Here is a 14310-nt window from a genome sequence, read left to right as displayed (position 1 = left end):
TAAACGATAGTCTTTAGAAATTACAATAGGTCAATCATTAGAAGCTCGTTGCTCTTGCCAATGAGGTTTCGCATTGTTTGGCGTGGGTATGTTGAAACACTCACTCAGGGTTTGCACAAGAGGAGCTCTGTAAAATAAATCCTAGGGAGCAGCCGGGTAAATAGTGAATCCTCTATTTGGTGAATTAAGCACACGGTCCCAATATTAATTATTTAAAATTACAGGAATGTTTGGGTAGTTTTATGAGTAGAATCGAAAACTGGAAATGAAAACCGGTTTTAACCGTAAATTTCCTGCAACTTAAACCGATCCAATTTTTGTGATGCTCCGGAATGAACCAACACCCCCGCCCACCAAAGAAGTCTCACTCTCATAATTAACCTCATTAACCTCCTCATAGTAACCTTGTGGAGTAGTGGAGTAATACACACTCACTATTCCTGATAGGATGTCGCCTCAGGCCCACTCTTAGAATCCCCTTGCAACTTGTGGCTATGACTCTTGACTGCAGCCGCGCCTGGACACAGCCAATCTACCTCATTTGCCCGGAGCAAATTTCTCCGGTATACCTGCGGTCACCAGAACAGACCGTGCAACACATAACGACTCAAAAATAACCAATGCACAGACACAAAAGAGGTATTTTCACAGGGATACACTCTCTCTCGAAGCCACGAGAGGGCTTCGGGAGAGAGTTCGTGTAGTTTTGCTACTCCTCCCTTGTGACAATATAATTAATTGACCCCTCATCATTTTTTTACTTTGCATATTAATTTATGTTTTAAAGAAACATTACTTTAAAAATAGCTATAGATAATTAAATCGGGGTCACAAGACATCTGGACCGCCCTGTATATGGCCCATAGTTTGGGTTTCATGGCCACATTCGCACTAAGGTGGCTTGTCTTGAATTTTCCATTTATTATATGTATGTTGAACTTCTATCGCACCGTGTTAATCGGATATGGGGTGGAAGGACAACAAACTAATCACATAAAAGCAGCTCTATTGCACATCAGCCTGCCCAATGTTCCGATGCAGCCGATGGTTGAGAAATCTCAAAGCTACGAGGGGCCCAATTAATGGTTGGGTCTCGAATGAGGCGTTTACTGTGGCACGCCACCGTTGTTGCGAATCTACGTGACGGTCGGTAATCGCTTCGAGAGCACTCGTAAAGAAGCCCAGGTCCGAACTCCGCAAAGAGACCGGCACCGGCACGGGAAGAGACCCGCGTGGTGGCGCTGTGGCCCCGCAAAGAAGAGTCACTGAGCGCCACTCTCGCCCGCCTCTCCTCGGGGCAGCGATTCCCTTGTGGTAGCCAATAAAAGGTGGGTCCGTGAATAAAAAAAAAGAACAAAAAATATCTCCACCAAGGAATTGTACAATTAAAAAAAAGTATTAGCATTTGGTGGTCCGCGTAACTTAGATTTAAAGCTTTCGTGACTGCAGAGATTCATATTCTTGGTTCTTTCGGTAAAGTCACATAGAAGCAAAATAATAATATTCTTGGTTCTTTCGATAAAGTCACGTAGAAGGGAAATAATAAAATAATATTAATATAAACCAATATATTATAAATATAAAACAATATATTTATATTATTGTATTATTTCCCTTCTACGTGACTTTACCGAAAGAACCAAGCATATGAATCCCTGCAGTAACGAAAGCTTTAAATGGAAATAATAATGTTTGGAAGTTGAAAAACGGATCCGTACACTCGAAATGCGTGGGAACCGTTTCGCCAAGGTCCGAGCGCAGTGTTTTTCTTTGGAATATGTGTGGATTCCTGCAGTCACGAAAACTTCAAATCTAGATTCTTTGGAATGCCCGTGGGTAACTGGCGGCCACCTTAGTGAAGTCCCCGACAATACACATGCAAAAACACCCCTTGCAAGCGGTGTGGCGGCCCTCACACTGATGATATCTTATCGGCAAAAGTGCCTCCCCCCCCCCCCCCCCTCTGAAAATTAGTGAAGAACACTGGCCTCGGAATCGACTGGGGTCACGGTAAACTTCGACGCCAGCGAGGCCCTCTGCACTGAAGCTCGGCTTGTGCCCGGTGCCTTCCAAGCCCCCTTTACACCGCCCATACGCTCGACTGAGACCACCCTGTTGCGCAACGTTGATCCACGCACCGGACCGCAGATGACCTCGTCGGTACTCGGCTGTCACGCCAGCACTGGCTCACTCGATATTGCAACATCAACGGGCGTTGTGTATTCAGTTGCAGAGGGCATTAAATACGAATGAGGTTGCTTTTAAAAAAAAAAGTTGAATTCTTTACAACATGGCTCAGTGTTCCCACTGCTTACACATGATTTCTGCTTGCTTTATTTGGACATTCTGGGTGAACTTGGCTGATTATTTCTGCGTCCGGTCCACGAAGGTATGCAACACATCCCATGCCGATTGCAAGGCAACCTCAAACCACTCTTTAAGATAGCTGTGACCACACCCTGCACCCTACATCCCACCCACTTCTGGCTGAAACATACTCTACAAAGGTATAACCCTCGAGGATGGGGACCAGGCCATCTGTGACGAAGAACTTCATAGCTCATCGGATTCCTCTAGTCTAAATTAAGATTCTGATTCTGACAAGTGAGAAATTACACCTATTCTCCATATTTTTTCTTACAGCATAGGGTGTGCAGATTGTGGTAAGCTACCACACCTCTGTATAACATGATCAATGGAAATGGTCGTACTCTTTGGTTCTTTCGGTAAAGTCACGTAGTTAGAAATAAAATAAATCACGTTTCGATCGCAACACAAGCGACCTTCGTCAAATGGCACCGATACAGGACAACCGCTGACATAGGAAATGGTCGTATTTTACAAAATTCACTGAGTGCAGGGCATCAGATCAGTCTTTGAAGTAAGACGGATGAGTTCTTCCAGGAATCTGTTTTACCGTCCACATCTTTACCTGTAATTCAAGTAGCTCTATGAGCTGCGAGTGCACAGACAATGGTTCCATTCTAAGTGCAGGTTTATTCATAAAATCAAAGTATGTACATGGGGAACAGAATTCCCATTTTCTCCAGATATAAATCTTTACAGGATACCATAACATTGAAGACACTACAATTGCACCAGTTGGTAAAGAAAAGAAAATAAACCTTTTTCCAATCATTATTTGATACATACAAGACAAAATAATAAGTTTGCCTTTTGTCTTTATTAACAATCGTATAACTGCATTATTATAATGCTATCCTTTTATTACCAGTGAGTTATATCAGACACCAATGCAATCGGCTCTTCTTTAATTCTGTACGGTCCTGCATCTAATCTTGTAACAGTTAAAATCAACACATTGGCATCCTTTTATGAAGTCACTTTTAAATTAAGTACTGTGGGCAGACCTGCAAATATAATTCTTCAAATTCTCATTCTCACGAATTTCAATCCACAAAATTCTTGTACAAAGACACTATGTTTGGATATAATCACAGTATTGTATATTGGTATAATGCTTATATAGGCCTTGACACCGTAAAAAATGGGCTTTGATTTTGGCAGCAAGGTGGAAATTTAGTTTTAAAATGTAATGTTAGTGTAAAATTTTATTTATTAATTTGACTCATTAATGAGTGTTTAACGGTTGCTGCGTTTTTTTCTGTGGTACAGGTTTCACCCGATTTATGCGGTATATGCGTTACAAGGGCACACACAAAGCAAAACCGCAAGACAGCTTCCTGCCGAGTAGAGCAAATAGTACACACAATAGTCCCACGTCCGACCGCATAGCCGTACGAGTGAATTCAAACAGCACAGTATATTTTGGGTAGAAATTGGTTTCTCTGCATATTCGCGAAATCGCACAAACCAAACCCACATAAAGCGAGGGAAACCTGTATTGCAGTATTGTGTTTAGGGCTGACAAATTACATAATGTAAACAGTGCCACCACCATTTATTTCAGTACCCCCCCCCCCACCCCCTTGCAAACCATGGCCAACATTCGTCGCAATGAGAATCACATCATAAACGTAGGTCGGCTCGATAAGTCGAACGAGCGTGTTGATAAATCTGAGATGCTTACGGTCCTTCACATTGTCACTAACTGCAACATAATTGCGGTGCATCAAAACAACTTGCTTTGGGGCCATGTCATTGCAATTACATCCATTTTGCAGGACTGTAATTTCAAATACCCTGGGCTAAAACCCATATCAGATGAAACGACAGGACAAGGTCACCTTTATAAATGCTACTCATTCATTGACAAACGCAATGTTACAAGCGCTTCACTTCATGCTACGAGTGAAGAGGCCTCCATTAATTAATTGTACATCACTTGTCAATGGCTCCCATTGAAAGTCCAGTGATGCCTGAAGACAGTAAACTGCTCATGCAGTAACAAGTTTTTATTTTTTCATTATCACAAGAGGCATTTGTTGCTCATCACACGACATGATGACTGTAAAGTTTGGGCTCCTTCACACAAAACAATGTGGGCAGACAAGCAATATTCTACAAATTGTAAACCAATGGCAAACTCATGCTGGAAGTGCAGCATTTACTCTCATGGCACACTAAACGGCAGATCAGCTCCTAAACTTCACTTATATTTATGTTTGCTTTGCGTTAGCTGTAGCAGTGGACGCACCACCACTCGTACATGAGAAGTTATGTGCAGAAGCCATGGTTATGCTCTGGAGTCTATTTGTAGTTGGTGGGTTAAATGGGTCTCTTTGAGACCAGAGGACTCTTCCAGGAGATGAGTGCCAAAAGGTTCGCATAACCGTTGTTAAACATATTTAGTGGTTTGCAGCCCACTTTGTATTGTAGTAACAGAACTCGACGTTAAAACTACGTATCTTAGCTGTGTGAGTAATCGCTGAGTCCAGCATGTGGCTTGAGGAACTATACTCCAATGTGCATTGGGTGTGGGCTCATAAATGCAATGTTTTAAAGCGTGGGATGGTGTTATAGAGAATAGGGGTATAGGCCTGGGTTGTCCCTTTGCTCCATGTAAAGTGAAATGCAGTACTGCTAGGCTTGGCATGGTCACATACGATCCTGGTGGTTGTGCGTTTATATGTATAGGTGTGTATGAAGCTTGATGGTCATTACAACATTGCCCTACAATATAAATTTACCAGGTTTGATCCCTGCCCATGCACTTCAGCAGCAATTGCCATTTGTTTCTTGCACAGCCTTCTTCCAGATCATCTCCAACTTGACATGGTGTGCAATCGCCAGTAACCCAGGCAGCAGCGCGTGTGTCTGGCCCCATCAACTCCATTATTGTACAGCTTACGAAAAAAGTAACTTGCTAACAGCACTTCCCAAAACACTTCAGTTGACAAGAGGCTGTAAAAGTGTTTGTGTGCTTCAGTGCATGTTTGTGTGTATACAAGTGTAAATGTTTGATGGGTGTATCAAGATAACAAGGCTGGTGTAGATGGTGCTGCCAGTCTTGCCCCTCTCCTTAGCATATGAGTGGCTGCATGACATCATCCCAGGTGATCCCCACTTTCCGTGTCAATGGGGGGTGGGGCGCTGGGTGCCATCGTGGAGGCTGTCCCTGCGGTCAGATAGCCAGCAACTCCAGGACCTAAGAAAAGGTCACAATTAGCTGAAGTCTTATATGTGTTTGAAAAATCCTTATGTTCAACATAACGCTTCATATTCTTTCTATCAGGGAATGCACAAGCTCACACAAGTCAAACAATAGCAAAACAAACATAACGAGCAGTGTAAGATTGGCATCCAAGCTACCTATTAAATAGTGTGCATTTTTACTCGGCTTTAAATGGCAGGACCATCAATATATATTACACACCAAACACCTTACCAGTGAGATAGCCAGCTGTTTGCGTTTCTGAGATGAAGAGGTCATGTTTTTGGTCTTTGTAGGCGCTCCACACAGTGGAGCGAGACAAGATTTCAGTGATCTGGAGAAAAAATACGCCCGCATGGCAAGCACGGAAAGTGGTCCATTTTACTTTAGTATCACAGGAATAAAACTGACCGATAATACATGCACTTTCAAAGATAATTTATGCAGAAAAAGTTAAGAAAACCATATCAAGAATTGAGTTTAGTGAGCAGGATAGAATTAGGCATCTGTGTTTGTCTCACTTTAAGACAGAATTCTGTAGTTTTGTTGTATTTCAACAATTTCTTAACACCGTCTGACACACTGCAAAGTAATTAATCTTATCTTAGAATTACAGACTAAAAGTCATGACAAATAAATCGAAAGTATGATTTTCAGAGAAAATCAGCCATCTAAAAAAGAACCCACCCTCCAAAAACACTGACATTTAATTTTCTAGAGGGAGTGTTGCTTCACAATGCTATGATCCTGGCATTCAATTATAATTTTGTATGATCACTCCCCCCCCCCCCCCTAAATAGGTTGACTGAAGCCTAAAATAATTACCTAATGCAGTGTGATAACGATTAACATTAGGAATACACACTAGGGATTGTGCTGGCCCACTCCACCGCACTGGTTGCTACACTGGTTTTAAAATGTTCTTGGCAGAAATTACCCCAAGAGTATGTTTTTTTTTGCATCTGTGTGTGTACAAACAGACCTGCTCGCCGAACTGAAGACTGCGAGTCATCGCCTTGAGGGCCTTCACCACCTGGGCCTTGGTGGCGGCTGGATTCTCCGTGTTTTCTAGCCCTATACCCTCCAGCAACCGCAGCAGGTATGGCACCAGGTCTGCCTTTATGGCCTGCCAACACAAATTGACCCACACCTTGGCTCACGCTTTCAAGCAGGAAATTTCAATGGGATGGAATTGACAACCATGAACCTATGCATTACCATACAAAAGAGCATACTGTAGTCGTATACTAGGGTTCATGATTATAATTAAGTTTCAATATGATTATCCATTCATACAACTTATTTCATCTGGTGTAATAACAAGTTAAAAATATTTTGCAAGACATCCAAGTCACTTGTTCTGCAGGGATCTCTATTTAAAAAAACTTAGTTTACAAGCGTTTTAAATCAGGTAATTTGGGCTATGGAATTCATACACAATGACTTTAGCCATAAAAACAATGACACAGGGGTTTTATGACGGTGTGCTTTGCCGATTTCCCGCATAGGTTACTAGAACGCTGCTTTCGCAAGGTGTAGCAGACGTTCCGACAATCCACACGTGGTGAACGATCCACATTGCACCCTCTCTCTCACCTGGCCCACGAGGTCGGTTTGGTCCTTCTGAAACATTCTGTTGAGCGCCTCGCACGCCAAGCCAACCATGTCTGTGCGGCTGCGCATGGCTACGATGAGAGGTCCGATGGTGTCCAGGGATGCCATGGCTCGAACACACAGCTGTATGAGGAGATGTGGGCCAAGACCAGGGTTTCGTGGTCATCAGGAGCAAGAGCAGGAAACGTACAAAACAAGAAAAATGCCTTGAGGTTTTAACACATGCACGAGAGCATGTCATGCAGTGGCGGCTTTAGTTTGCCTCTAATTATCTGAAAGTTAAAACAAGTTTCCCTGGCTTTGTGGGTTGTTTGTTTGATTTCGATAAATGCAGTTTGAATTCACTCATATGGGGCCATGCAGTTGGACGTGGGACAACAATGTGTGTACTCTATATGCTACTAGCAGCTGTCTTGTGCACGGTTGGATACGTATGGTACAAAATAATTTAAACAAACATACATACGGTGCATTGAGGGTTGGGTCACTGTGTGGTTTAAGCTACGCGATTTTGCTTTTTATGCCCCTTTTTTGGAATGCATCTACACCACAAAGCGAGGGAAACCTGTAGCAAGTTAAGTGTTCTTAGCATAAAGCTCTGTCATCTGTAGAGACATCGGCTCAGCTTGTTAAGTATCAAATGCTCCAGCTGGCTGGACGGACCTCGCTGTCGGAGATGACGTGAACGATGCGGATGGCGGACTTGGCGATGGCATTATTGCGGTGGTTCAGCGCCAGCAACAGCTTGGGAAGGTGGCCGAGGGGAGGCAGCTGCTCGGCAAGCTGGGGCTGGGTGCTAAGCAGAGCCACAGCTGCTGTCGTCACCGTTTCCAGTGTTTCACCCTGAAAAATGAGAACAGGGTTTCGTGCAGTTAGAGTTGGTTAGGAAATGAAGAGAGGTGCTGAATGGTCGATTGTGTGCTTCCCCTCCCCCTCTCATGGCATGGATCTGCACCAAGGACTCACAAGTTCCTAACAATTGGCCTAAACGCTCGGTACAAAAAAGTAATACACAAATATATCTAGATTTAAAAAATGCCCTTGCGTTGTTATACACAGGACAGAAATAAATCAATGTAATTTATTTAAAATTGGATATATAACGGCGTTATGGGATGCTATTAGCATGAATTATACTACATAAAATGAAAGTATTCTTAATATTAACATTTTTTTGGCATGCAACAGCATTTCCTGACCCATTAACCGAAAGGCAATGGCAGTACAACGGGCTTTATTCTTCTTTCCTTACACTGACCCTATAATGTCGAGAGGTTTCTTACAGACACAGACAACATAACGGTCGACAGGAAACGAGTGTAAAGGTTTAGCTTCGAGTGGTTTAGATGGGTGGCAGTCGTCAATGAAGGGGGCGAGACTTTGCCGGGGGAACTCACGTGTGGGTTGTTCCGGGAAAGCAGCTCCGTGAGCTTCTCAAGGAGCGCCACCAGGAACTCCTTTGGCTTGCGCAACACCCACCCGGGCTGCGCCACGAAGATGCGGAGGAACACTCCACCCACCACCAGCTCGTCCTCCACCTCGTTGTACGCCACCGAGAAGTCATCCGGCAGCTGCGGCAGGATATCACGGTTGGACAAATCAAGTTCAGGTACCAGAATGTGTTGAGGGTTTTTCCCTCTCAAGAGCACACATGTGGAATAGAAGCGTCTTATTTAAAGTGACGGGCGAACTATGTACATTACAAATATAACAGAAACAATCGTGCAAAGTCTATATACGGTCAAATTATGAAGCGTAAGAGCTACATAAATTGTTAATGGGTGCAGGCTGTGCTGAATTGCACCCATCTCAATGTACACACACACACTTGCAATGTGTGGTCTCAAGAAAAACATAACCCCAGGGTACATTTCACACACCTTCCAGTTTACATCCAGATTGTTAAATTGCTCCTTGTAGTGCCTGGAAAAAAAAGAGTACATCGTCACTAAATGTCTTGGCTTAAAACGTGATATTCCCAAGGTGATTTTTTCTCATTACGTATTTTTTTCATGACATGTCACATTGAAACAATATTCTCTATTCTGCAATATATTATCAGAACCATTGTGCAATGCCTTAAATCTTAAAAGACACAACTATATTCAGATTCTTTACAAATCCACATCGTGTTTTGTAGATTTTACCTTGGGCAAACAACACTAAGGGGAATGGTAACACAGTGATTAGCACACTGTGATCTGACTTCATTCTGGGCCACAGCTAACAGTAGGAGTGCGTTAAATATCTGCACCGGTCCTGGGACCCACCGCTGCCTTCACCAACCCCCACTGAGCAGTGTCAAGTGTGGCCAAACTCCCATAACCAACATAGCAGGGGAAGACCTTCATCCAGCAATCGACTAACAAACGGCTGTAAAATATTAATTATAAACCACAATGAAAATTTCAAGGTCTTGCGATTGCGCTGGAATTTTTTGAGCATCAATACTTAAACAATCATCGATTACTCATATTTATGATTTTAAAAACCCATCAAAACATATGCACGACAAATATAAATATATGACCTTCCATTTTTTTGTAATTGACTTTTGTAGGAAATATTATCAATCAGTCCTTTTCAAAGTCCTTCCTGCTTTACGGGTTAATTTTCTTAGAAATTGCCATTTAAACAAATGCTGGACCAGCATGTGCAGGCGGTCCAATTTGGCCGCACAGGCATGGGGAACCCTAGCAGTGACAACAGTGAACTTGCTCATTCTTTTCGATTTAAAGCTTTCGTGACTGCAGGGATTCATCTTCTTGGTTCTTTCGGTAAAGTCACGTAGAAGGGAAGTAATAAAATAATAAAAATAAAACATAATAAAATAAAATCATTCTCACGACGTTTCGGCTACAACGCAAGCAGCCGTCTTCAGGTGAAGAATGAGACACTACCAAGCTAGGAGCTTATATATAAGCTGCGTTGGAGGTGGAAGAGCGCTATAACAAAAAGAATGTGCATATGAAGAGGAATTTAGCATATTCATGGAAAATGCGTAGGAGGTGGGTGGGGGGGGTTTCAAAGTCATATTATGCCCATGCATTATGCAGGATCAGCAGCACCAAGGGGGGGTGCAGGGATTAGCAGTAACAAAGGAAAGGAATGTTAATGATATGTAGCTGCAGTTACTCAACAACTACGTAGAAAACTAAAGTATAAACTACATAAAAAACTAAAGTATAAACTGCATAGCACCATCAGTATACTTACTATACTCTACAATAAGCTGAGTTACTAACAGCAAGTAATACATTACAATTCTACGTCGTAAAAATTATATTATATAATATAATATGCTTCCATCTAAACTTTATTCTTCCCACTTCAACAATTCCGCGTAAATAATGCACGAACGCCGCGTCATGGCTTGTGCGCGCGCGCCAACCCCCAGGTGCACGCACGTGCTCACTCACTCGAGCGTCATGTCACGCACGGTGGAGCACACGCGCTCGCGGGCATTGTCATTCCAGATGAGTTCGGGGTTCTCGTGCATGCCCTCGAAGATGTGCACCGCTGCCTCGGGGCTATCTCGCATGGCGTCCATGAACACGCTTGGGAGGAACTTGGACATGATGATTCGAACCTGAACGAAGCCAAACAACACGCATGCTTAACCTTGATCCACATCGTCATTTGTGGTCCTGTGTCAGCCTGGTAAGGTAACAACAAACGTGCTCCATCAATGAGCGTCGTGGCGCATTGTTTATCCCCAATACCAGAAAACCAACTTGAGCGGCTCTCACCTTAGGTCCAATGAGCCGATCGGATGTCATTTTGGCAAAGAGTTCAGCAGTCTGGGACCGAATTTGAGGGTTGGTTGAGTTGCAGAACAAGTCCATAAGATAGATGAGAGCTCCTAAAGGTTGGAAACAATAAGCCAAACACAAAAATCAAAGCACTAACATTTTACATAAAATTATTGCACTAATTGTCATGCACAAAATGTTTTTTTTTTAAACCACAAGGAAATGTAAATAGTTCTAAAGCACACCTTTAGCCATCGCTTCTTTGATGATCTTGGTATTGGAAGTCAGTGCATAGAGTGTTTCTAGCACGAGCTGACGGCCTGCAGGAAAACAACATTGATACAAACTGGCTTTATGTACACCTAATGAACAGCACTGGGATGGCTAATCTTCCATAGTGACCAGCCCTGAACATGTTACTTGTAAAGCAGCATTGCTAAGTATCAACACATTCATCAATAATACTGTCTTCAAAGGAAAGCATATATATATATAATCTTGATTTGAAGCTTTCGTGACTGCAGGAATCCATACTCTTTGGTTCTTTCGAAAGAACCAAAGAGCATATATATAATATATAATAGTAAACATTTTGAGCAACGGTCTTCCTTTGTATCACAAATAAAGAGGCCAGAGAGGTAGATTGTATTCATGTGAAATGTCGCAAATATAATTACCGAGGCAACACAGAAAACAACATTTATTTCACTTGCTGGACCACACAACATACTACGCTTTACTGGCTACAGCGACTGCTCAGTTATTCAAGTTAACCGGAAACTGTGAATTATTGATTCCAGGTGTGATCACAACGCTGGGTCTGTGGCCCGACTGACATTGATTGTTGGAACAGAACCTAGCAGTTTATTGTCAGCTTTGGCCACAATTTCAGGGACAGTGGAAAGGTTCTTGCTTGGTCTAAGAGTAGTAAAGAAAGCAAACAGCATCATGGTTTGTTGCATTGATGCAGTTTCTGAGTTGTGATCCAAGGCTCTGTGTTTGTTGTGGAGTGCCGTCAACAGTCACCGTCACTCACTGGAGAGGAGGGAATGCAGCAACAGCAGCAGATTGGCCAGCACGAGCGAGTCGGCAATACTGTTCACACATTCCTGGTTGCTCGCTACGTTATTAATCACCTGTAGTGCAAAAGACAACAGCATAGCATAAATACATATTTTCATTTGTTTTACCAACTGCTTCCAGAAGGGTGTTTTATAATTTATGAATAGGAATGATAAGAGACGGAAAGCACTCTAAAGCCTATTGAGGTTTTTGCAAAGCAGTAATATCTCCGACAAAGTTTGCAGTCACAAAAACGAGCAGGCATGCACAAGCAAAAAAAAACCCTTTTTGTCAGCACATAATTCACTCCAACTTGCATTGATTGAAATATAAAATATTAACATGTAATTTTTGAAACATTAAAAAAATGTAAACAATCCAAATTACGTAAAAAAAATTTATATAAACCTATGCATCTTGGAAGTTATATATTGCACGTAATGAAAACTAGGCATTGTGCCTATATAGTTTTGCAATGCTGCCAATAAGCGGTGTAACAACTCACCACACCTACCACTGGAAATTTAACGTGATTTTATTCATTAATGGTTTCAGCGTAGATTAGTTTTTACCATTTTATTCATAGTGATTCTTATAATTTTACATCTAGTTTGTACATTTTTGAGAAATTCGCCTAAATGTAACATTAATATATCATTGGCATATAGGCAATATGACCATGGACTCCGGAAGCTGATGAGATAAAACCTTCACTGGCTTCTGGTTCCATACCGTGTAATTTCAATTAAAACATGAACAATTCGGTACTTGCATTGCGAGCTACAATAATTTATGTTATTCAAGGAATCGTTACACCGCAAGCCATCACATTTAATGCCTATGACCAAATAATCCTGAATGCATTCCATCTGATCAGATCTCAGAAGCTAAACATTGTGGAATCTGGTTGGTATTATGGGTATGAGACTGCGAGGGAATTCCAGGTGTTGTAGGATTAGGCTGCGAATTGGCCAGGAGATGAGGCTACAGCAATGTATTATCGAATCTGAGGAGCTTTGAGCTCTCATATATAGGGCTTTTTTTCCCAAGATCGGATTTATTTCCACATTCGAAACACTTGCAAAGTGAACTGGCCATACGTGGCAATGCAGGACCATCCCCTTAAGACTCTGTGGATTAACTATTGCATTATTTATTAACATTAACAGCTGCTGCACACACCTCCAACGCGAGTTTCTGCACGGAGCCAGCACTCTGCACTCGCAGTAGAGAAAAGATGAGCTTGAAGTGGCCGATGCATTCAGACTCCGTGCCTGCGCACACAGACAGTTCATGACTCGAGTTGATGCCCACATTTAAAAATACAATGGTATGGCCATGGTATGCCATTACCACACAGTACTCGCATTGCTGCAAGCACATTGCCTTATTTTGGCAAGGAATAAAACAGTTTGCGTAACACAACATGCGATGCTCTTGTGTAATTGGAATATCAAGAGGGTATAAAAGTAGAACAGCAGCAGGAGTATTTTTTATCATAGATGCTAAAACTGTTTGGTGGGGTTCTACATGTCCTTCAAAACTGGTCACACATGGTTGAATGAGGAGATGGAGTTTACCTATTTATTTCAGCATGTTACTTTTCTGAAATGCTTTGTGGCATGAAATTGTGTTTTTTTTCTATCTACGCGACTTTACCGAAAGAACCAAAGAATATGAAATAGTTTGTTTGCAATGTGCATGCAATCACATTTACAAGTCGATTTTACCATATAGTACGCATATATATATATAAAATTGTGTCTCACTTTTCCTACCACAAGCCAATAATTTCATGGATCAAATGTTAAGCATGACTGCAAAGTAGGACAATGTTATGTTTCAGGACTCTTCGGAAGTCAAAGTTTAATGTAACTGAAACAGGCATGATAGCGGGCATTTAAAATCATAATAATTATTATTTCCAGTTATAATATGCACCCCGTGTTCACTCGCTCTAGAAGAGAGAGAACGATTCAGAGGAACCACTGACAAGTAGGAGGGCAGCCAAGCAATAGCCGGTGCCAACAATTGCCCAAGCTCTACAGTCCTCTTTACGTTAAGGTGTTATTGGCCAATTAATGAGTGTTTACAAAGAGGGCACAAAACCACAACTCCAGAGGAGGTAATGCACCTGATACAGTCTTACATGCTATGAATGTAATGATTTGCCCCATTCTCTCACACTGATGAATTGTCAGGATTGGGATCATGGTTTGATTTAAGATGTATTTAATATAATGGTGAACGTGCTGAGGTTACACAAACCAATCACATACAACATACATACAAATCTAAAATAAACAA

At 42.0% G+C, this 14310-nt stretch overlaps 1 protein-coding gene across 1 annotated transcript in view; it reads right to left on the bottom strand.

Annotated features, from left to right (window-relative positions):
- Positions 1-3538: 3538 nt before the first annotated feature.
- The window catches only part of DNAJC13 (DnaJ heat shock protein family (Hsp40) member C13), a 51506-nt gene continuing 40734 nt past the window's right edge, over positions 3539-14310 (bottom strand). The window contains exons 46-57 of the mRNA XM_061554643.1: positions 13186-13277; positions 11978-12077; positions 11187-11261; positions 10939-11051; positions 10609-10778; positions 9070-9112; positions 8587-8760; positions 7853-8032; positions 7172-7312; positions 6558-6701; positions 5810-5909; positions 3539-5569 (exon numbers count right to left, since the gene is read on the bottom strand). Coding sequence (XP_061410627.1) covers positions 5469-5569; positions 5810-5909; positions 6558-6701; positions 7172-7312; positions 7853-8032; positions 8587-8760; positions 9070-9112; positions 10609-10778; positions 10939-11051; positions 11187-11261; positions 11978-12077; positions 13186-13277 — 1433 coding nt within the window. The 3' untranslated portion in view covers positions 3539-5468. The remainder of the gene's footprint in view (positions 5570-5809; positions 5910-6557; positions 6702-7171; positions 7313-7852; positions 8033-8586; positions 8761-9069; positions 9113-10608; positions 10779-10938; positions 11052-11186; positions 11262-11977; positions 12078-13185; positions 13278-14310) is intronic.

The sequence above is a fragment of the Lethenteron reissneri genome, chromosome 20, assembly GCF_015708825.2.
Source record: "Lethenteron reissneri isolate LAM-NWPU_2019-01 chromosome 20, ASM1570882v1, whole genome shotgun sequence".
Classification (NCBI taxonomy): domain Eukaryota; kingdom Metazoa; phylum Chordata; class Hyperoartia; order Petromyzontiformes; family Petromyzontidae; genus Lethenteron; species Lethenteron reissneri.
The sequence above is the reverse complement of the archived record's forward strand: the minus strand, read 5'-3'. Positions and strand labels throughout refer to the sequence as shown.